This window comes from Accipiter gentilis, chromosome 8, assembly GCF_929443795.1.
Source record: "Accipiter gentilis chromosome 8, bAccGen1.1, whole genome shotgun sequence".
Classification (NCBI taxonomy): domain Eukaryota; kingdom Metazoa; phylum Chordata; class Aves; order Accipitriformes; family Accipitridae; genus Astur; species Astur gentilis.
In genome coordinates this window covers 7,035,341-7,059,280 of record NC_064887.1, presented here as the reverse complement: position 1 = coordinate 7,059,280, position 23,940 = coordinate 7,035,341, and the positions used below count along the sequence as shown (strand labels likewise).

Here is a 23,940-nt window from a genome sequence, read left to right as displayed (position 1 = left end):
CTCTCTTCTGCATACACAGAACTTGTTACCAAAATGAGTGCCTTTTGTAAAGCTTAATCTTGCCAAGGCAAATTTCCTTAACTTCTTACAGAACCTCACTCGCTCCTCCTTGTGAAGAATCTGACTCTTCTTTACACTGTTATAGTACAGATGAAATATTTTCCCTAGTTTGTAGTCACATGTAGAGCTCTTGAGGTAGCTAGCTTTACACTTGCTAGTTTACTAGGTATATTGATCAGGACAATTACTCTGCATTTGAGCAGAATATCTTATTACATAGACAACTATATTCTAGGACAACTGCATGAGCTGCCTAGAAGTTTAGGCTTCTGCCCATTCAATGATTATTAAAGAAGTTCTGGGTTTTGTCACTATATGGCAAATAACCAACACTAATCGGCTGGAGATAATTCTGTATCTAAACTCTCAACAAAATCAATCTTCTCTGTCAGCAGTTTCCTCAGATACTTACTGCTGGGTAGACATGTCCAATTTGGGCAGTCCGCCCAATGTGGATTTCATCTTCATCTTCCTCTTCTGTTGTCTTCCTATACACTGGATTATCAAAATTCATACTTTTAGTATTCTTCCGTTTCCAGTTTCTCCAGATGAGGTATCCCCCCATGCACAGCAAGCCAATGACCACTGAGGAAAGGGGAAAGAAAGGGCTGTTAGCCAGGCATGAATCTGCTGGGATGTTCCCATGTAGATTTCCATCCTTGTACGATTTTCTCAAAGCCAGGCTACTTTTTCCCCATTTCAACAGTTTCTGTACTCTTTCCCACCCTCAACCCTGAAAATCGGAAAGGTGTATTTACACTACCGTTTTGGTATGATCTCCTTCAAAGGTTAAATTAAATCAGCTTACCGACAGGAATGACAATTCCAATAACAGCTGCTGTCACAGTTGAATCAAAGCCTTGGTCATTATTTGCATCTGTAATTACAGAAGTCATTCTCATCATTTAACTCATTTGCTGGTTTTAAAGTCACATCTAAAGAATGTTTTGTGTTAGTAGACACACTGCTCTGCCCATCAGAAAGCTTTTGTAATCAAAGAGTTTACAAAAAGTTTTGTAATAAAATTATTACAGAGAATACAAAAAGCATATACAAACAAGTCTGGGCTGAGTTGTTTCTCCTTAGGAACAATAAACAGCCTGGCCAGGAAGTGCTACTGCCCTCACAGGACTGCAAACTACACACCGGGAGAGTTGTGGCTGGTTAAGGGCAGCGCTTAGTACAGTGTTACCAGATAGAGAAGCTCTAACCAAAAATGAGTAAGTGACTGTACTTGTGCCTCTAATTTTCAAGCACAAACCAGAGGCCAGTTTTGAAAAACTCAGAATCAGGGGATGGTGAATAGAGCTCTTGCAAATCCACAGTAGAACAGTTTCTAGTACTGACACAATTAATGATTTATTGAGCTGTCAGAAAAAGAATGTAGTTCAAAGCCATCTGCACAGCTTTTCTTGTTCATTATTTTTTATTTACAGTTAAGGAGTTAGTCAACACATATATCACTCATTGCTACTGTCTGACTCAGCATGCAAGAATGACCCCAAAACTTGGTATTGTATTGACAAGATATCCTGGTTTCAGCTGGGATAGAGTTAATTGTTTTCCTAGTAGCTGGTACAGTGCTGTGTTTTTGAGTTTGGTATGAGACTAATGTTGATAACACACTGATGTTTTCGGTTGTTGCTCAGTAGTGTTTAGACTTTTCAGCTTCTCCTGCCCAGCCAGCAAGGAGGCTGGAGGGGCACAAGAAAGTTGGGAGGGGACACAGCCAGGGCAGCTGAGTCAAGTGGCCAAAGGGGTATTCCAGACCATGTGACATCATGCCCAGTATATAAACTGGGGGGAGTGGGAGAAGGGGGGGCAGAGATCACCACTCGGGGACTAACAGGGCATCAGTTGGCAGGTGGTGAGTAATTGCATTGTGCATCACTTGTAATTCCAATGCTTTTATTATTACTATTGTAATTTTATTAGTGGTGGTGGTGTTATTATTAGTTTCTTCTTTTCTATTCTATTAAACTGTTCTTATCTCAACCCATGAGTTTTACTTTTTTTTTTTCCCCTTGACTGTCTCCCCCATCCCACTGGGGGAAGCGGGGAGAGTGAGTGAGCAGCTGCGTGGTGCTTAGTTGCTGGCTGCGGTTAAACCATGACACAAGAGAAAAAAAACCCACAACAATTATAGGGAAAAATAATTAAAAAAATCAATATGCATTTCAAGTTATATACTTAAAAAGTTTGCTCTAAGCTGTTATAATAGGGGATCATCACAGAAAATTTATTTTTGCTAAAATATCAGGAACTGAGAGAGAAGGAACTAACTGTAGTTTGTCTTTTGATACACCAATTCATGGAACTTAAAAGGCAATATATCCTTTTAAATACTTCCCTGTGGCAGGTTGTTCTATTACATAGTTATTTAATAATAAGCCAGACTATGTCAAATGTGGACAATTAAAGCACCTTGCTTCCATGGCTTATGAAAAAGTTAATTATTGCATTTGAAAGAAATTTGCACAAAAAGAACTTACACGACTGAATTTCAGAAATTGGATTTGGCTTTCCCACATGCAGTACAGTGTGCTCTGTATCACTATTCCTACAACTAGGCACCCTAGTCAAACAGGGATGGGTTTTTTTTGGTTTCCAGATGCGATGGAAACTACTTATTCTGCTCAGTGAATCATTTGGGGGGAGGGATTTTACTGTTTTTAAAGCAATCTAGATCTGTTTGAGGTCTTGAATGACAGTCCTGAAGAGTAAAGTCTTCTCTCTGGACTGGAATGATTTTTTTTTAATTTTTTTTGGAAAAGCAGTTCAGATTTTCTGCTTTACCTTAGCACTGAGATGGTAGGTTGGTGTTTCATTACTCATTATGTAGGGTGAACTTGAGGAGAGCCTATTAGTGCTCTCCATTGGGATACTTTGCTGGTAGGTACTGCAAAACTTCAGACATATGTCATGGATCAGGCCACGTTAACATGCAAAGCACAGCCACGCGAAACGGATACAGCTTGTCTTGGGCTGTTGTAATTCCAAACATCCAGTAGGGCTAGAGCTGGACAGGAGGCATTTTTCACCCACAACTTTTGCTGGATCACACAATAATTAAACAGTTAAAATAGGTGAAGCGCCTGTAGAATCATCCATATTACGGCATGCAGCACTACAAACAGCACTGAAGCTGGGATGGACTAGTATTAGGCACAGGGCAAGGACTAGTATGAACTTTCAGGGCATCATCTCTAGAGCCCGTTTCATGTGTGTTGGATGAAAACCTGATACAAATTCCTTAACAGCCCAAGTGACTAGAATCACATCAGCAATCATTCACAGATGTCTGCGGAAAGAGTACCTGACATCTCCCACTATGCAACAGGATGTGCCTGCATCTGACCTGTTTATAACTCAGATGTTAAGTCGTGTCTCACACCAGCGCATGAGTTTTTGGGATATGGTATATATAGAAAAAGAAAAGAGGAATCTCATTCTCTTACAGTGCTGTGATAAATTGCTGTTTCCAGTGGTCATCTCGGAATCTATCAGGATGGATGTGGTAGAAGGTAAATGAAAACTCGGGGTGGTGATCGTCGCTTCTGATACAGCTTTGGGGATGACTTCAGTGGTGGTATTGGCACTGCCAAGTACAGTTGCGATGGTTGTGGTACCAGCAGTATGGGATGCTCCAGTTGTAGAAACCAGTACAGTAGTTGAAGCAGTTGGAAGATCTGAAAAGCAAGAGCAACAATGAAATTTGGTTAAAGTAAGTACACAAAGCAAATCACAAATGATGATATAAATCTGGGGACTGTTATGTTTATGGATTAGAAGCAGAAATCAAATTCCAGTTCTATTTACCATGTAGTTGGACTATCAATAGTTCTCTGCCTAAAGCTACAGAAATTATTTCCTGAAGTCAAACTTAATTTATTAATAGTAATAAAGCACTCTGGGTGGAAGGTAGTTAAGAAGTTAAACTTGTGGGTTTTTTCAGTACCTCAGAAGATACTGAATTTGTACCATGTTTTGGGAACATGTTAGGGAAAACTACATTGAAACCCCTCCTCATCTCTTCAGGATATTATCAGCAATGACTGTGGCCTATCCAGATCTAGTACCTATAGGGCAATAATGTGGCAAATTTTAATGATTTACTGACCATTCACACTTTTAGTGCTGGGTCTTACCCCTTTTTTCATCTTCCTGCTGTATCTTTTTCTGGTTGTGCTTTCAACGAAGGACACACAATGCTGTGTTCAGAAGGCAGCAAGTAGCAGAATACAAAAGCTAGTGTGTTCCACCATCAGGAAATATATTTACTGTAAGTATGATTTTGTTGGAATAGCAAAACAGTGATGTGATTGTATTTACCTTTGTAGCATTTTTTCATGTCAGGACCCAGCCACATATTGTCAGGACAGGCACACGTATACTTGGGAGAATGGGGAGATATCTGAGGTGCAGGAAGACACAAATACTCACAGCCTCCATTTGGTTGGGGGCTGAGCTCACAGGAATCTGGAGCTGTTCAAGGATGGAAGAAGACAAGTTATTTTTCTATTTATTTATTTCTTGTTCTTGGCAAAGAAGGATCAGGTCCTCTAAGAAAACTCCCTTCCACTCCCTACCTCAATTAATTGGGCTGCTGAGGCATCTTTACAGTTTGGAGTAGAGTGAAACATACTACTATAAAACCTGCCCAAATATATAATGAATGGCAAGCAGCGCAGTGACGACAGTAACTCACTGTTATCAAAGATGCTAATTAAACAGCTATTAACAAATTGCAGACTTTTCAATAAATGCAGCTGAATTAATTATGCAGGAACTTCAAACGTTAGGCATTGATTTCGCATTATTACCTGTGCCTTCTCTCTCATCAAGAACCATCGGGAAGCATTTCATTTACTAGCTCAAATAAACCTGATTTAGGGCTGGGATACCCTGAGGACATCTCTTACCTTTGGGCTGCTTTAGTTCATGAAATACCACGATGTCATGAGGATTATTGAGATTTTCTGCCAAAACGGAGATGTCCAAGCCATTCAGTCTGTTTGCGCTGAAGATTGCTTCATTCTCCAGGTCAGTCCAGAACACTCTGTCCTGCAAGAAATGCACAGGATTTCTGACCTGGCCCTGCTCAAATCCAACTCAAGTTGGATTATACTCCAGTAGTCACAAAGTCAATGCACTGAGTTCCTACCTTGGGGTACCTTTGGTTTGTGCTACTTCTATCTGCAGCTTTTTGCCTTTTTTTTTTTTTTTTTTTTTGTCATTTCTAATGTTCAAAAGCACAGCAATCCTACGTATTTATCAAGTGCTTAGAAATTTTGAGTAGCTGTGAGACTGAGATGAGGGAGCAGAACTTTGGTTGAGTACAGAAGAGTTGCATCCATTCTGTTTCTGAACTTTTTTTTTTTTTTTTTTTTTAAAAAGACAGGGTGGATCATGAGCATAACCGACGGACTGTACTAGAAACTTTGGTTCTCTTGGCTTATTTTTTTTCTCCTTTCCAAAGATAAGACCTGCATTAAACAGGTATCTATGAAGAGGCCAGTGACTAGAGCATACCTGGAAGATGGAGTATCTATTTTTCTTTTTTATTAATATCTTTTGCATGGCATACTATGATTGAAGATGCAAAATAACTGGTCAAGGAAGTACACAGGAATTGCAGTTATCAGACAGTATTTAGTTGCTCGGTCAGCTATGTATGCTGCTGCCTGCTAACACACACATGTATTTCAGTAAGGAAAGCCACACTGATGGAGAACAAGGGCAAATTATCAAAAGCAAAAGGATTGTCTCTTATTCTAACCAGCCATTCAGATAAGGAAGCATGTACAGAGGTTAAATAACCCAAGAGATCCTTCCAAACACTACTGATGAGCATAAAACTGAAGAACAGCAATGTCTTGGGGAAACCTGTGCCCAAAGTTAGATGCCTAGATATCCTGTCCTAGATATTGGACAGGAGGGATAAGGGTTTTAAGGAAGGACATTTTGCTGTGTCAAAAGCCAACCTAGTTAAATGAAATGAAAAGAAAGGAGGCAGACACACACCTTGACAGGGAGCTAATCAGACACCTTTCTCTGCTATAGCTTACCTAGAGTGAGGTGCTAAAGTTGAAGCTTTTGTTCCCATAATCATTTAAATAATCTCAGAGAGGAGCTGAGCTACAGGAGAAAACACGTCAGTGCCCCAGGCTAGTGATACTTGTCAATCCTCTAACAGGGGAGGAAGAGGGGAAGAGCTGGATCATCTCACTGCTTCCACCCAGGCAAAGCAGGGATCTGAATTATGTCTTCCATCCCCCTGGAGTACTCCTGAGAGAGGATGGGGAACACAGTTTCCAACACATGCTTTAGATCTTAAGCACGAGTTCCAAACTGCAAGGAAGCTGTTAGCCCTGGGCCCTGCCACTGGATAGCTCTGTATAAACTAATGGCAGAAATGCAGATGCCCATTTATGTAGTAATTTCTGCAGATCTCAGCAGGTCTTAGTTCTTCCCTGATGACATTTGAGGGTCCACACTGTACTATTTAATTAATTACTGCGCTGCTTTTAGTGAGGCTACAGTGTGACGCTGAATGGGAAAAGAATAGTGAATTTACAAGACTAACTGGGTTTTCAGGGGAACATGCTTAAGTAGGAGTTGGAAGCCTTTGTAAAAACAGGCTTATGTCTTTGTAGCAGAGCTGTAATTTTGGGCACAGGGGAGTTTCTCTAATGTGTGGCAGGGTTTGTGGCTCTTAACTAGAGCAGTTCAGCCTGAAAGAGAATTAATTACCTGACCCGTTCACAACTAGGTGAACAAGCACCTTTTTAATGCCAAGTCCCCAACCTCGGCAAGGCACTGGAGCACAGTGACTGCAGGGGGAGCCCTGCCAGTGCCTTGCCAGCACAGATACTCCCAGCTGAAGCCTTGCGACTCCTGAGAGGTAAAAACATTTCTGAGGATACTTCTGCAGATGCTGGGATGGACAACAGAAACAACTAGCCAATACAGCAAAATTTAAGGGGCCGTCCTCCCCTGAGGGTTCTGCTGGCACCAGAAAATGCAACACAGGTATGCAAAAATGGTGTGAAACAAAGCTACTGTGAGCAGCAGAGTGTTCCACTGCAGGCCCGGGGGCTGCTCTGAGCCCACGCAGCTCCCCTCAAAGTCTGAATTTCAAAAGATGAGAGCCATGTTGCAGTGTCACTGAGTGAATGCTTGTCCCACCTGCTGATCACAGTAAGTGGCTTCTCCCTTCCCTTGCTAATATTGCTAATAGTTTTGGCCTTTGTATGGACAGTTGGCTCAACTCAAATCAAGGAAAAGCCATTACCCGTGTTCCAATTCTGTGGGAGGTATTATGGTGGGCACCACCTACCCCTCATGGATGCACTGATACTGCATTAGGGAAAAGCATGAGACAATGCATTGCTCCTGATTAAGGGCTTTAGAAAACAATTTTCCCTGCTGAAGCCACACCAGGTTAATCGGTTTCTATAGCAGCAAACACCCTTGCTGAGCTTTCTGTGCTATGCAAAAGGCAGAGCTTTTAATCAAGAAAAGCTCTGAGACCTCTTGCAGTCTTCAGTCTGTTCTGCATCCGTTTTTGACTCTTACCTCAAACACTGCTAAGCCAAAAGGATGGCTCAGATCGTCAACAGAAGAGATCAGAACTTTTCTGTTGCTGCCATTGAAATCAATGCAGGACAGTGAATGCAATTTGGAGTCTACCCAGTAGAGACGCTGATTCAGCAAATCTGAGAAGTGAAACACAATGAAGCAAAATTACACACATGTCCTGCAACTCTTTTTCTCTTTCCCAGCATGTTTTTCCTGCTGGCAGCATGACTAATCTCTTTATTATTGGGCCTTTTTTTTTTTTAACACTAGTTCTGATTTTGAATCAGTGCCCAGATATGCTGGGATAAGACCCTATAAATAAGATTAAAAAGGAGTAACATTCTGGTGTGTGTGTGTGTGTGTAATGCCTGACTGACAGCTTTGTACAATGAGGTTCTTTTGTTACCAGGAGGAGCAGGCCAGCAGCAGTTTGGGCTTCCCAGAGTCACTCCATCAGTGCCCGAGTGAGAAGCTTCATCCATCTCAAGGCTATTCAGTCCTTAGCCTCTTGCTGGAGAACAACAACTGTGATTAAAATGAAATGCCTCTCTGAAGGAGCTGTGCAATTTATGCATTTTTAGTGAAGAAGAATCCTGGGTCCAGAAACCCCTTTTGTGCAGCAGGCTGGGGGAATGTTGGTGGTGGGGACACTCCTACCGCAACCAGCCAGGTTTTGGGAAGGGTGCAGGTAAGAGTGGGAGGGAAGGATCCAATGTTATTTAGAATGCTAAGCACTGCATTTCTCTTCCTGGAGCAAATTCACTCATTTTGGATGAGATTCACTAAACAGAATGCAAGTGGATGAGTGCCAACACAAAACAAGTTCTGTAATTAAACAAGTCAGTAATTAATTTCTTAATTAATAAAGGATAACATTATTTGTTCACAGCAGTAGCACTTCAGCCCTATGCAATGGTAGCAGCATTTTCTCCTACGTCCTTGTCACGGCCAGAATTTTCAAATATGAAACCAAGCAGAGAACTTCACCTCTGCATGGCATTCTACACATATGGCTGTAACTCCAGAGGAGGCTGTCCCCTGCTGCCCCGAGGGAAACCTCCTTTCTACTCCTGCAACTTGGTGTGGCTGCAAGAATGACCGCAGCCCTCTGTGTGCCAGCAGGACACAGGGCCAAGATGGGTTCCATCTCACTACCCCCACCCAGAGCAGCTAGGCAGGCATGTTGATGGGGAATGGGCTCTGCAGGCTGTGTCTCTTTCCTTGACATACCATGCATTAATCAGTCCAATGAAGTATCTTGACACTGCTTCCAAGACAGATCCAAGTCCAGAGACACTAACACCAAGGACTCTCTGATGCTTCCTGGACCTCCAAAGGGTTGTTGCAGCTCTGCATCCTCCCCCAAAACTTCCCTTTGCCTTAAGGCACACCTAAAAGCAACCTAAAAGCTCCTGTAGTATGAGGTTCTGACTGTGGCAAGACTTACTGCCTATGCTTGCTCTGAAATAAAATCGCTCGTGTTGGGGAGCAGTAAGTATTTCCAGGATTTTTGTGTGAGGTGCCTTTGTGCGCTTACGGTTTTGTTTTCCTATTTAACAATAAAAATAAATTTACATCAGCCTTAGTAGATGCTATAGCTCTAACCTGGGCACTTACCAAGTGTGATGCCATTTGGCCACTCAATGTTGTCAGTCACCAGCACTTGCCGCCCCATGCCATTCAGGCCAGATTTCTCGATCTTAGCTTTGTCTCCCCAGTCAGACCAGTACATGAACCTGCAAGAGGCAGATGCAAGAAAACAGTAAATTAGACTCTAGTGTAAGAAATCTGCACTGCTAATCGGAGTAGGAGGTGCCCTGTTCTCTCATTATAGCAAAGCCCCTCAGCCACTTCAGTAAATTCTGATACTGCACCTAGTGGAGCCACATACTGGCCCACAGGGTCCTCTGCCGCAAAACTTGCACCAGAATGCAAAATCTCACCGTAGTAACCCCACGCAAACTATCTCCTGGTGTGTCTGCTAGGTATGAGGACTTCACTTATCCAAGCAGCCCATACACCTCAAACAGACTACTTCATTTCCCAGCACAACCTATGTGTCTGGACCAGCTCAAGCCCATCGAACACATTACCTGACCATTATTTTCAGAACTTTCTTTAACAGCAGTGGCCTTGCGAAGAGTTAGTTGAACCATCTCAGCAGTCCCATTTAAGTTCATTGGATGTATCTATCTTAAAGGGCATCTGAACTCTTGATGAGAACCACCCACAAGTTTGTAAGAGAGGCAGAAAGACTGGAGAAAGAGACTTTGCTCTGTTGGCAAAGGGAGTGCTTGTGGTCGTTACACCTACCTCCGTGTGGGATCAACAGCAATGGCTCTTGGCTCACTGAGGTCACTGTTGAAAAGTGTCCTCCTCCTGCTTCCATCTGCAGTGGCCACTGAGATGGTCTTGTTTCCAGAATCCGTCCAGTAGATATTCTTATGAACCCAGTCTATTGCCAGTCCTTCAGGAGAGTTCAGCTGGCTGTCTATCAAAATCACCTGCTCAGCTGTGTCACTTGCTTTGTCTATGTAGGCACTGCAAAGACAGGACTCATCACTGGACTGACACATGGCATAGAGGGGGCCGTGCACATGTGCGTGGGGTTGGACCTCTGACAGCTGAAGGCCAGGTAGCACCACTGCAACCCCATGGAAAGAAAGTACACATGGCAGCATGATTGACATAGAAACCCTTATGGCTGCATGGTGCAATGTTCTGCTTTCTCCTACAACTCGTTCTTATTTCCCTATATCTGGATGGCAAGCATTTCCAGAACAGGGAACTGTCATTTTATTTTTCTACCTGCTTCCTGCTATAACTGCATGATTCAGCAAAACATTTTACATCAGGCCTGTCAATTTCAATAGCATCCATTCATGGGATTTATGGACATTAGAAATACAATCTCCAGTGCTCTGCTGAACAGAGTTGAACTTAGCATGCAAATAAACATGCTTAACTGTATTGCAGAATTAGGACCTGTGTAACTAATTACGATTCATCAAAGGAATTCATGGAGCTGTACTAATTTAGCAAGTGATCTCGTTAGATACAAAGAAATGTTCACTAAACATCAGTGGCAGCCTCAAAATCTTTCAAAACACTAATGAAAGGCAGCAAACTCCACAAGGATGTTTCATAAGTAACTCAACATTGCTCCTACAAGCACACAGGCTGATTCTGCTCTGTTGCCCCTGCACCAATATCAATTGCACTGAGTGAACTGAAATGGAGTTATTCTGAGTTTGCATCAGTGTTTCTAAGAGCTTGGTCTGGCTCCTAGAGTAACTTGGTACATCTTAAAATTTTAAGTTACAAAACAGCAGAAAGTTTCTGCCCCCCCCCCCCCCCCTTTGAATCTGCAGGATGGTTTCAATCTCCTGTTCACTGGCCATCCTGCCTTTGGTCATAGAATAAGATAAGTCGTACAGGAGCTAAGCTCTCAAGTATCAGATTAGAGACTTAGAAACAAATGTCTAAAACCAGGAATACTTGACACTGTTTTATGGTCTGCGGCCCAGGCTGGAATGGCTATGCAGAGTCAGCCTGGATTAACAGCACGCCACTGCATCTTCACTACAAGGAATGGTTTTGGTGTCTCTCTGACCCAACACCAAATGAATGGTACCATCGAGGTTCTGCAGGGCATCTGACAGTGTTCCCAAGACTCTGTTGTTTCTGTCTGACAAGCACTACATGTTCTAACTACACAACTCCAAGTCAGTTAATTCCTCCCCAGTTAAACAGTCATGTTCAATACTTCCCGTCCACCACTGCGGTGAGCTGCTGCGCTGTACCCTCAACGTGACTCACTGCACTGGTGGGGAAGCCAAGAGAGGCTCCTGCAGCTTTCAGAATGGGAGGGCTGAAATACAGGTGACATTTCAATTGTCCCAGTAACTAAATAGTGTACAAGATCTTCTGACACCCCAAAGGGGACATCACCTCAATAGAAGAGGATCTGGAAGGGCAAGTGAAGTAAGCATTAAGAAAGATGGGATCTCTTGCCAGCAAATACCTCTGGTACCATAGTTTCCACCTTGCAATAGCCTCTCAACTATAGACTGCTTTTCCCCAGAGGACTCCTGCAGGTGGAGTCCTGCTCTCTGCTGGAAGGACATGGTGGCCTTTTGTTTAGAAGTGTTTGATATTAGTGATAGTAGCAGTATCTTAAACAGGAACATTAATTGTTAAGAAGTTATAATTGCACAGCTTGCTCTGCAGAAAAGGTGGGACTTAGAATGAAACTTATGCAAGCAGGAGTAAGAAAGAGAAACATTCTGCTGTTTGGAAAAAGGCTTGGTATCAGCCATGTTCAGGGTATGAACACTGTTCAGTGGCCCCCAGTGCCCCAGGACATTCACTGTCGGAGCGCTGCAGAAGGAGCAGTGTGTCTTGAATAATTCTTTGGGTGTGAATACAAAGCCCTTACCCACCATTGCTTGTGCCTACAGAATCAGACACAGTGAAAGCAGCCAGCTTTCTTCTGAACCATCTCCCCATTTTCAGAGCCCCACAGGCCTGCTCAGCATACCTGCCTGGTTACTTCAGTGCTTAATACTCGGCACAGCCTGGGCAAATTTCCCTGCCAATGGCATGGGAGCTACCACAGCCTGCAGAAACCCTGGCTTGGCTCCCACACACCAAAACCAATCGACCTTTGCCTGATCATTAGCTAAAATCCAGAACAAATCACTGTAGAAGCTGCAATAGGGTGCAATAGCTATGCAAATCAGAATATATTTGGGGGATTTTGAGCGCATAAATTAAATGCATTTTCGACTAGGCACACTCACAAGCCCTGGTACATAATGCTGTGATAGATGCCATAAAAACAACTGAAGGAGGAGAGAGAATGAGAATTACCAAATGCGTACTGTGGTCAAGTGCTGTGAATTTAAATCCAGTCTACCAGAGGCTACAATGGGCAGCTAGTAGCTGTGTTGCTACCTCCTTGCTCCCACCATTTGCTGCCTTTGTGCTTTCAGATGGTAGGTCCTTTGTGGTTTCACGTACAGCCAGCACACAGCACAGCAGCAGTCTCATGCAGCATCACTTAGCATTATGATACAGTAAACAAGAGTCGAGGTGTAATTGCACAAATGCAGCAGGATCTATTATTGACAAAAAGCCTTCCTGTAGTATCAAACCAGATAACTGCACGAGCCCTCGATTTCTTTATCAGTTCCTAAAAAAAGCTTACAAAGTCTGGGCCACAACAGATAATCCAGACAGGGAAGAAAAGCTCTCAGGTTCACTATACCCTGCATAGTTCTCTGCAGATTGTCCTGAAGGGGTACAGATTGAACCATAGCTTTGCAAAGGTACCAGAACACACATCTTCTCTTGCCCCTTACCTGTAGATTTTTCGATAGAACAAATCACACCAATATATTCTGTTTGTTGACACCTCCACGTCCAGTGCCACGACATTCTTCAGCATGGGGATGATGCGAGAGTAATCCCTTTTCACCAGGTCTATCTTACGGACCTCATGGCGATTGGTGAAGATCAGGTATGGGCTCTTGCCTACCGCAGAAAATCAGTGCATTTATCATTTTAGCAGCTGACCAAAGAGCTGGATTCAGCTTTCATTTCTCAAACAACAGAACTACAGGTCACTGATACTTACTGCTTTGTGAGGAAGCTTTATACCACACGAGCAGCAAGTGTAAACAGCTTCCAGAGACAGAGCTATCACACGCAGACATGGAGAACCGCAGCACCTCTGTGGTCACTAGATGCACACTGGCTCTCGGTCTGCCCATTCTGCTAAGCCACAAGCAAAACTCTGGGGAATGTCCTCACTTTCAATTATACATTTTAGATAAAAACTACACAGGCTAGATTTTGGTGACTCATGGCCAGGACAAGGAAGAGACAGCCCTCTGGACTGGCTGGAGGGAAGGGAGGCAGCCAGACTTGAGGCATGATAGAGCCACATTGAATCCAGCAAAGCCAGGAGTGGTTGCCAGGGAGGAATTTTAGACTGTCATGTACATGCAGAACTTGCACAGTCCGCCCAAACACTTGGGCTCTGGCAGTTCACGTCTCTTTTTTAATGGGGCCAGAACTTGCAGCCTGGGTGCTGGTGGTACTGCTACTGCAGTAATGGATCTCAGGCCAGCCCAGGTCACAGCCTCTCAAGAAGCATAAAGTTGACCTGAATTTTCCAAAAGACAGGAGAGCAGGACACGTAGAAACCCAACAATTATTTTGCTTAGAAGACCACAGCCAGCACCTTAGCCTCCAAGGTTATAAACAGTGGGCCGCACGGAGGCCAGTCTCCTACCGTAGGAGGCAGACACCTACGTCTCTAGGCTCAGACCAGGAGGTACACATCCTTGCCCTCTGCAAGTAGCAGAGCACGTGATTCTCTGTGTTCTTAAGTGTCACTGAAATAAGCTGCAAGTCCAAAAGCTAAAGCTTTAGTTTGCTCTTTTTGTGCCTCCCTTTTTGAGGTAGGGACAGGATGGGAGTCTCAGAATGAGCTTTAGCAGGTTAGACTGGTTTGTCTCCAACAGTGGCCTGTAGAAGATCCTAGCAAAGAGTGTCCTTCCACTGGGAAGGACAAAAGGGGACTGAGGAACATGATACTGAAAGGGAAGAGCTGGGACAAAGTTCTAGCTCTGGAATACGACATGCTGCAGGGCTCCCAGCACAGGCTCTTGGGCACAACAGAATTTTCTAACCAACAAGTAGATCAGTGTTCCAGGGTTTGGGTCAGTTCTAACTCACTGCAGGTGTGAGACTAACAGACTATGAGGACAGCAGGACACTGTGCATACCATATAGAACCTGGGAAGAAAGAGGCCACATTGATGTGCAGGATAACACTAGAGAAGCAATTTTGCATTGTAGGTAACTCGCCTTTCCCCAAGAGAGCCACTATTTCCATTAAAGAAACCCACAGCATGGCTAATGGTCAGTCTTGCACAATTCAACATTCTATCCCTCTGACATTAACATTAATTTTTGCAATAAGGTCGAGCAAACTGCTGCTGTTTATGCTGGTATTTGTGTAAGAGGCTGGAAGGATGGAGAGGTGGCTAACCTACTGTGCTTTAATTGGGATGTTTTCTTCCTTTTAATACTATTATCACTAAATGTTTTTGCTGCACTGTTTTCAATAACACCTGTCAAGAGACTTTCTTTTCTAGTTTCAGCTTCAAACAGCCAACTAGTGACTGTAATCTTGCTCTGTACACTGTTAAAATATTCTGATCTGCATGATCAGTAGTTCTTGCCTAGAGACGCATCTGCTATCACTGCAGCAGTTCTGTGCTGCTCAATATGAAACGTCTTTGCTTGCTTGCTTTGCTAGGTTCCTTTTGTTTCTGTTCCCCTAGCCTCAGCCCTGCAAGCATAGTTTCGTATCGGAGTTGTGATGTTGAGCAAGCAGAGTTTAAGTGCCTGTGGCATCGTCTTACCTACAGCTTTGCAGTTCTTGGATAGGGTGTCCATCTCATATCCCTCGTAGCACTCGCATTTGTAGTCCCCCTTGTAATTAATGCAGATCTGGCTACAAGCGTCTGGATTCTCACATTCATCTATGTCTGAAAGGAGTGTTTGAAACCCATCAATAACTTGAAATCAAACCATCTGTGATGGAGCAACGCTGAAGTGAATATAATCACGTCTCTCTATGGTGAAACACAAGGGACTGCTGTTTGCATGTAAATTACCTCCACACGTTTTTTTATCCAGAAGCTTGTATCCGGGTGGGCATTCACATTCATAACCAATCTTCAAGTCTTTGCATATGTGTGAGCAACCACCGTTGTTCATAGAGCATTCATTAATACCTGGAAGGGACATACAGATTATCTATGGCCAAGGAAGGCTTTTAGTTGTAAGACTGAATAAAATTAAGAGACGTCCTCAGAAATTTCCCTGTATCTATCATCTTTTGGTAGCCAGGAGCTGGCCCCAAAGAGCATGAGTGACTTTACATAGAAAGCCACCACCATATCACTTTTTTGCTCTTTATTATTCCAAACCAATGCTGTAGGATCATTTGGACTGAAAGCTAGTGGCTAAATGAAGAGGGAGCCCTGGGGACACAGTGTATGTGAATCTCTGCATCACATCCCATCAGAGAGCTGCTGCTTTGAGCATGCTCTGCCACATGTGAGAAACTTCCAAGGGACCTAAGGGCTGTCTCCAGGAGACTCCTTCTTCCCCATGCACGGGTTCATGTTGACTTTTCTGAACAGTCTCTGAGCTTTAATAATTCATGCTGGGGGAGTCTCATCTCCCAGGGGCCAGCTATTTTGAAATACTGTACTATTTTCCCATCTAGCTCCAAGGAACGATCTATGTGAAAATTCCAGAAAATACCAAAGTGCAGTCTGCAGAGATACTCCATTAGCACTGAGATACAGTCCTCCCACAGGGACGTCCCACACAACAGTCTCTGCTGGCAGCCTGCATCAGCCCATCGGCCCCCATCCTCTCCTGAGTCCCTGTCTAATTCAAGGCCACCTCTCTGATCCTGCTTTCAAGTGCTGAAATGGAAAACAGGCTAAATGGATCCTTGTAAATAGAACTGAATGAGAGGTTGAGGAAAGCTGGTTTCCTGTCAGAAACAACTTCTCTTGTTGTTGTAATTAACCTACACAAGGTGAAGAGAAAGCCAGCTCCCCAAGTAAGACTGCTGAACAGAAGCTGTGGGATTTCAGGGATAGTGGGCTCACCAGAACAAGCAAAACTGATTGCTTCAATCTATAATGCAATTTAAAGGCAAATTTTTTCATTTATCTTATACTTCTTGCTTCCTTGCACACTGCAGGTGAGCAGTACAGCAGAGCCATTAAACCAGTGCTCTTGGAAGAAAATGAAAACAACCACAAGCCAATTAAGTCAGTAAGACTAGGAAGATACCATGCCAGAAGGAACCCCATCTTAGCTCTGGGATGCTTTCACCTTCCTATCAAAGACACACATACATATAGATATCAATACATTATTAATAGAGGAAGTTCGCTAGGCTCCAAGAAGGTGTCCACAGAGTCACATTGTGTGTTGCCACTGTTCAATGATGTTTATTACTGGATATCAACTATTCCTACACTTGCGCAGGCCTCTAGCAAATGAGGTCATAAACATGCACAACTGCTCTCTGCAAAATACTACAAAGGCTGTTTCGACTAACAAGCAAACCCTCACTCAGATGATTCCCATGGTTTCAGAGGTGCTCTGTGGAATGGATTTAGACACTGTAAATCAAGTGCTAGTTCACTGGCTGCACTTCTCAGTAGGAGCTGAGGAGGAGCCAGGCAGAGACATTAGCCTGTTCTCTTTCTGCTGGGCAGCTGCTGCCCATTACCCAAACTTCAGCAGTATATTCACTGCCTGCCTAGAAGACAAGTGATGTTCTGTCTTCTGCTGTGCTTTTTGGGGAATCTCGGAGGGCACTGCATTGTCTAGCACACAGCTAGACAGACACACCAAGATGAGGAGTATGTCCTGCACCTCCTGCCTTCTGCATGGATTACTTGTGTGTGGGCGTTACATTCACAGCAATCCACATCATTCTGCGCTCTCAAAGAAACATGTTTCCCTTGGGGGCTATTCTCTGCTCAGCTTCCTAACTCAAATGACACTTCACTGCTAGCCTGGGACTGCACCAAGTCAGCCACGGCACCTCCATAAAGTTGAGCATCAAGCCCAGCTGTGCCGTGCCACTGCCCAGTCTCCTAAGACAAACTGGGCTGCCAGATTTGTTGGGAGACCTCCACAGACAGACAAGTTGCAACAGCCACTCAGAAAGACAGGGAGATGTGGGTTAGTGTGGAATAAAGCAAAGGCATACAGAAAGTACAAGGTAAGAGCATCCTCACTAGGCATGCACACACAATTCTTGTCTGATACAGAGGAGAGACTGACAGTTCTTCCTGAATGTGAGTTATTTAAGAGGCAGGCACTGAGCTCCACGCTGCTAGTGCTCCACAATGTCATGGAAAGGGATGCCTGTCTGAAACATTTCTGCACTTGGGAAAAAAACCAAATGTGTTTGAGTAATGCTCCAGATTGGGGCTGGTGCCCACAATGCCTGCTGGGAAAGGCGAGAGACTGGCTGCCCTAAGGAGAGTGGCACAGCTCTCTGGCCGGGGCTTCCCGTTCTGCTGACTCTGACAGCCCCAATGCAGACCTGTCTCTTGTGGCTTGTGCATTCTCACTAGCCCAGAGCTGGCAGGATGCTGCAGAGAGCAACCTGCTGTCATTTCTAAGGGAAGCAGCAACAAGATGTAAAACCCAGAAATGGCTGAAGTAATCTCTCAGTGATTGCTGCACCTTCAAAGCATGTTCCCAATGCTAAATTTTTATGATTTTATCATCATCTTACAATTCAAAGATAATTTAGGCAGTAAGGCTAAATAAACTGGTCTGTGCTGTTGAGGACACTAGTATCTGGAGAGAGGGGGAATTCCTGGTTCCGAGTCCCGTGCTCAGTTCATACATCCCTCCAAGAATAAACGCTGAGCTGAGAAGGGCACAGTTCAAACTTACAGATGATCAGACTAGGCTACTAATTATATTCATACGAAGGGTGATGAGAGAATAAAGGCAAGGAAAGAGGAGTGGAGTGAGAAATAGCATTAGCAGCTACATGTGGTTACACTCAAAGCTGTGAGCGCCAGATGGAGGAGAGGGGAAGCAGTTACAACAGGAGCAACACGTAGAAGGCAAGTACTGTACCACATTCTTTCAGAGGCTCGTCAGACCAGTCCCTGCAGTCTCTATGTGAATCGCACACTTTGCCTCCGTCAATGCACTCTCCACTCTTACACTGAAACTTGCTGGGACTTTCACATGCTGACTCTGTCATGTCGGGCAAGAGAGGAAAGCAACTAAGTTAGACGAGGCTCATGACAACATAAAGCCTGATACAAAGCTTCAAGAGGGTGTCATTAGCAGAAGTAGGATGGGATTAAGCAAATGAACATTAAGCCTGAGTATCATGCAAGGAACTTTTCAAGTCATGCAGTCTGCCTGGTCAGCACAATCATCTCTCCCAAGCAACCCCACTGCCAGAACGGCTTAAAACTCTCTACAGGAAGCAGCCTGCCACAACCCAGAGGAGCAGCACAGGCCTCTTCCCTTTCCCATAGCCACGCAGCTCTCGCAGGCTTACGCCATGGAGCATAAGGAGTGCAGAGCTGCCTGTACCTACCTTGGATGCAGCCTGCCTCGTCACTGTTGTCAGGACAGTCGTGCGCCTTGTCACACTGCTTTGCTCCGTGGATACAGGTCCCATCACCACACTGGAATTCATCTGGCCGGCAGGTCACCAGGGCTTTAAGACAACACATTCAAGCATTAGCCACACAGAACTTGAGTATTTTGTGGGGGACCTTTTAGCCATGTATCTCTGACACTGCTGGAGTTTTGCACCCTGCTAGCAAATGTCACAGAGCATTGGCTGCTTCTACCAAAGGAACAGAGACAGCAGCTGCCTCAGCCACTGTCTTCCTGCGCCCCTCTGCCATGCCAGATCACCTCTACATCCTTGGGAAAAGAGCCCCAAGGCCCATATGAGCAGATCTAGTCAAAATAGAATCAGTGCAGGCAGTAAGCTTCTTGGGTGAGACATAAGAAAGCAAGCAGGCAGCAAAACTATTGGCAGTGGAGCCCCTCTGGGGTCTTCAGTCTATGCAAGAGGCCAGGCTGCTTTCTAGCTGGGAGTACAGAGTGGCACTGGGTAGGCAAAGGCAACTGCTCCTCAACTTGCCTTCCTTCAGAAAAAATTATATTTAAGATGTATTTCAAAACACATTCAGGCTAAGGGCATAGGCAAGACACATGTATTGACTCTCTTCCAAAGCCAATGTGGTCACACTAGGGACAAAGCTAGCAACACAGACATGATCATTTGGGTTACTAAATGCCCATGAGCTAACAGACCACTGGAAGGCAGAAGAGCTCCACTGCACTACAGCTTGGTGTTTCTGGGGGTTACAGGCCAAAAACATCGCCAGTGTCAGGCCAGGTTTCAAGCCTGAAGCTCATTTGCCTGGGTGAGATTATTACAGACTCAAACCAGACCTGATGAACAGCAGAGTTGGGTAAAAAAATAAACCAGACAGCTACAATGACCATACTAAAAAGCAGTCACGTTTCCTTCCTCAAGGTTACACTACTTGAGAGACCTCCCTAGCTGGAATCAGACTTGTGCTGACAAAGGGTACAGGCACTCGCTAGGTAGCAAAGGGCTGCAGCCTGTAGTTCACTGGCAAAACAGGCTCCTCATTCCTGAGACATGTTATGCAGCTTACTTCTGAGGGGACCGTTTTACAGATGTTTTCTTAAAATCCTATTAAGGCAGCACACCCTGGAGAGCTCTTGATTCTAGCCTTTCCATCTTCATGATTGCGTCCTGGTATCACACGACAGAAAATCACTGCCTCTGAATAGCTAGAGGAGGTCAGCACTGATGTTACTACATGGGAGGCGAGAGCTACGTGCCAGACCTTCCTTGACAATTTGTCAAACTGGTTCTAATACAAAAATTACTACTTTCAGATATCCCAAGAAGAGCCACAGACATGAAGTGAACCAGCATCGATACCATAAAGTATTAGTTGCACCAAGGCTCAACATTATTGGTGATTGCATCCCACAGGATCCAGATTCATGACTGCTTCACTGGACTTAGCTCTAGGGCATCTTCAGCCAGTGAAGGGCATAAGAGACAGGAAAAGCCACAACTGCAGGGCTGGTGGGGGAAGGGAGAAATCCTGCCTTTAGAAATACACAGTATTCACAAGAGGAAAGTTTGGAAATAGCACTGCTCCTTGGAGAGGAAAGCCATATGCACTATATTCATAAAAAGCTGCAAAGCGAGAAAAAAATCCCAAGCAATAAGCATAGTTATGGGACCAGCTGTGTCGCCACGTTTCAGCTAATAAACTCGGACACAAAAATGGGAAACCTCAGTGGGACAGCTGGGACAGCATCTCCAAACTAAGCACATGGGAACTGCTGCTCTAAATGGAGAAAAATGAAGGAAGAAAGAAACAAAGCTGTGGTCTGGGAGAATCACAGACCACAGATCTCGAAGTGGCACTAAGACCTCCTGCAGGGAGGCAGAAGTACTTCTGCTTGAACCATTCCTGCCATGTACAGCCACCTGCCTGGAGAAGCCCTGACGATGGGGAGACCACCTTCCCCCTAGGCAATCCCGACCTCTTCCAAGCTAAACCTTGGTCATTGCAAAGCTTTTCCTACTGTATAGCTGAAAATTCCCTTGCCACAATTATAAAAAACAGTTTACTTCACCTTTTCTGTAGCAACTTCTGTATGTGGAGACAGGAAAGGATGGTTGCCATTTCTTATTATAAATATTAATCCCCCACAAAAGTGTAACATGTAATTAAAACCAATGGTGGTCTTGTCTTTCCTGGAGCAGGAACAGGTCTCCAGTTTATCAAGTAAATCTGCATGACAACAGCTACAGATTTGGAAGGCAGCCGTTATAAAACCTACTAATTGTCCTCAACTATAATCTTCAAAGCTCTTTAAAAAGCAGTTATAGCTAGATGCTAAAAATAGTAAGGTTTCTAATCCTAAAACAAATGAAAATGAAGAATTTTGTGGGAACTGCAAAGACAATGTTGCACAAACACCACAAGACAGAGAAAAATGACAGCACAGCTCTTAGCTCGGTTGCTACAGGGACTGCAAAACACAGATGTGGGACTGTACAATATCACTGCACAAAGCTTTTGCTTCAAGAAGAAGAGACAGAAGTTTGGAGACTGGGCTTGGTTTCCTGGCTCACTTCTCACTTCACAAGAGCTGTGGAAGTTCAGACCTTTGAGGAATGGCCCCTGAGCCTCTTAACAGACATCTAAAAGAGCAGATACAGTAACAATTCTTATTGATCACAGAAATATTAAAATGCATATACAGCTTTTCTATTTTTTGGTGTGTTTTTCAGTAGGAGGAGAGAGAACGTTATGTTTATACCTGGCCTGGAGAGCATAAGTTTGAGGGGAAAGGGCTAGGAAGTTTGTTATCCTGAAGCCAGGACACAAACCCATCTCGGCACCACTGGCAGAGTTGACAGCAGGTTGCCATCAGGGCCATTCCCAAAGCAGAGCAATATGCCAAGAAGAGGGAAGAGCTGTGCAGTTAATTTGCATAAGATGTTCAGAAAATTTCTGTGCTATTTTGGAGGGTTTAAATCAGTGAAATCTCAGCAGTTTTATAGCCATCTCGTCTGCTCTGTAAATCCAGCATGAAACAGTTTACCAAAGCCCTGCTAAATTAACAGGCACACTCAGACAGACACACTTCCCATTTGCAAATACTAGGCACAAATCTGTATTGCTCAAATTCAGCAGATATATTCCAGATTCCAAGTCTGAACCGGCGTTTCTTCTGTATTCCTGTTTTTCTTCCTCCCAAAATGAACTTAATCTCAAAACCCCAGCAGTTGCAAAATGCATCCATCCCATTTTAAAGATGGGGAGACAGAGGCACAAAAGTGTGAGGTCAGGTCTCAAGGGATCTGTTTTCTAGCTGTCAGTTGTAAGCATTATTTATTCTCCCTTCTGGATACCCTAATGTGAGTTGCAAAGGACATTTTAAAATATAACCATTCCAGATTTGGAGACTAATAAATCTAACCTAATGTTCATTTTATAAATATATATACATATTTGAATATATATGCTAGGGAAAAAACCCCAACCACTCAATGTTCTCACACAGTTTTCCTGAAATGCTCATTCCCTCCTATTTATTTGCTGTCTTGCTGCCAAAATCTGTTCACCAATTGTCACCCTTCGTTTCTGCTCTACTTGTTTATCACCCCAAAATGATTATAACAAATGACTGGTAATGGCCTCATGACATTTTTTTTTAAAACATTAGTTCCCATCCCTCTATTTTATACGATGCAAACCCCATATGACTCCCATTTGCAAGAGAAGATGTAGTGCTGATATCTGCAGTTTTAATCAAGTCAGACCTAGCGGTACTTGTGCCATCCCTGTTGCTAAGGGGATGGAGCAGTGTCATACACCTGTAACTCCCCGCGTGCAATGCAATACTGATCTCCGAGAATTTCTGGAGAGGAATAAGACATCATCAAGGTCAATCCCTAAACTCTGCAGTCTGACAGATGAACAGTGATGCTGAGTTTCCAGAGCTCTCAAAAGTCACTTTCTTACTGCAGGCACCCAAACAACAGCTGCATTTAGGATGGGGAAGCACATCAGTTTTGTCACTGACCCCGTCGACCCATCAGCTACATGATGCCGCAAATCCTCTCCTGGCTACTACCTTAGAGATTCCCCTCCCCACAGTGTAAACAGCAGCAAGCTTATGTACCTCTGTGGCACTGGGGTGACTCCTAGTTTGCACTCCAAGTTTGCCCCTTTGTAAAAGGCAGAACCAGGCACTCCATACGGAGGAGCACTGCAGTAGCTAAAACATGGGGCTTTGAATCCCACTGTTACCTGGCCCACAGGACTGAAGGCAGCAGAAGCAGCTAATATGCTCGTTTCTCCTGGGTAGGTAAGCTGCACACTGTGCTGTACTGAGACTTACTGGAAAAAAACCTTGAGTGCTAAATCTTCCGTAGTCAGAGATAGAATTGTCTCAAGTCATTTCTGCCACATTTCCTCCTTCCTCCACTGGTTGTCAGCACTGTGCTGTGCTGCAGCGGTGTCCAGCTGCGTCCTCTGCCCCAGAGAGGCTGCCCTTGGCATATCTGGAGGTGCTACTTGGCGAAGCTGCTCTATAGCTGAAGGATGCTGTCAGAGCCGTGCTCCTTTTGGGCCTCATGTATCAGCAGTTTGAGCTCAGCTGGATATTGCTGGTGTCTGTCAGATCAAGGAAAGAAGCTGGGGAACAGAGTGCCTTTTCTGCCTCAGCAAGGTACATGGGCACAGTCCCACTCCTTTCACCCAGCAGAGTGTCAAAGAAAATGGGGCCTGTAAAAGACTTAAAACAATTCCTTTCAAGTTGAACAACAGGGATTGAAATTTTAGAGACATTTCATCGGAAAACTCCATCTGTAACCTGCTCCCCTCTTTTACCACTTGGAAATAGAAAGGGAGTTCACCTTTCTGTCTCCTGAATTGTCTAAACTCAGCCATCCTGCCAGGCTGCCATCACTGCAGGGAATGCAACCTGTGGGACAGAGATCAGTTCTGCTGGGAGTCCCCTGCGCCAGGTACCAGTTCTTCACCTGTGTTTGTAATGTGGGCCTAGCTGCTGCCTCCTGATTCGGAGGGGATACAAGTGCAGGATTGTCTGCAGGAGGTCTCAGAATGAAAACAG

At 44.3% G+C, this 23,940-nt stretch overlaps 1 protein-coding gene across 1 annotated transcript in view; it reads right to left on the bottom strand.

Moving 5' to 3' along the window:
* LRP8 (LDL receptor related protein 8) overlaps positions 1-23,940 on the bottom strand; it is a 201,310-nt gene that overhangs the window by 6,358 nt on the left and 171,012 nt on the right. The window contains exons 6-18 of the mRNA XM_049809176.1: positions 18,824-18,946; positions 18,349-18,471; positions 15,333-15,452; positions 15,078-15,203; positions 13,005-13,176; positions 9,955-10,182; positions 9,259-9,377; positions 7,639-7,778; positions 4,983-5,124; positions 4,393-4,545; positions 3,519-3,749; positions 869-937; positions 473-645 (exon numbers count right to left, since the gene is read on the bottom strand). Of these exons, the coding sequence (XP_049665133.1) occupies positions 473-645; positions 869-937; positions 3,519-3,749; positions 4,393-4,545; positions 4,983-5,124; positions 7,639-7,778; positions 9,259-9,377; positions 9,955-10,182; positions 13,005-13,176; positions 15,078-15,203; positions 15,333-15,452; positions 18,349-18,471; positions 18,824-18,946 (1,919 nt within the window). The remainder of the gene's footprint in view (positions 1-472; positions 646-868; positions 938-3,518; positions 3,750-4,392; positions 4,546-4,982; positions 5,125-7,638; positions 7,779-9,258; positions 9,378-9,954; positions 10,183-13,004; positions 13,177-15,077; positions 15,204-15,332; positions 15,453-18,348; positions 18,472-18,823; positions 18,947-23,940) is intronic.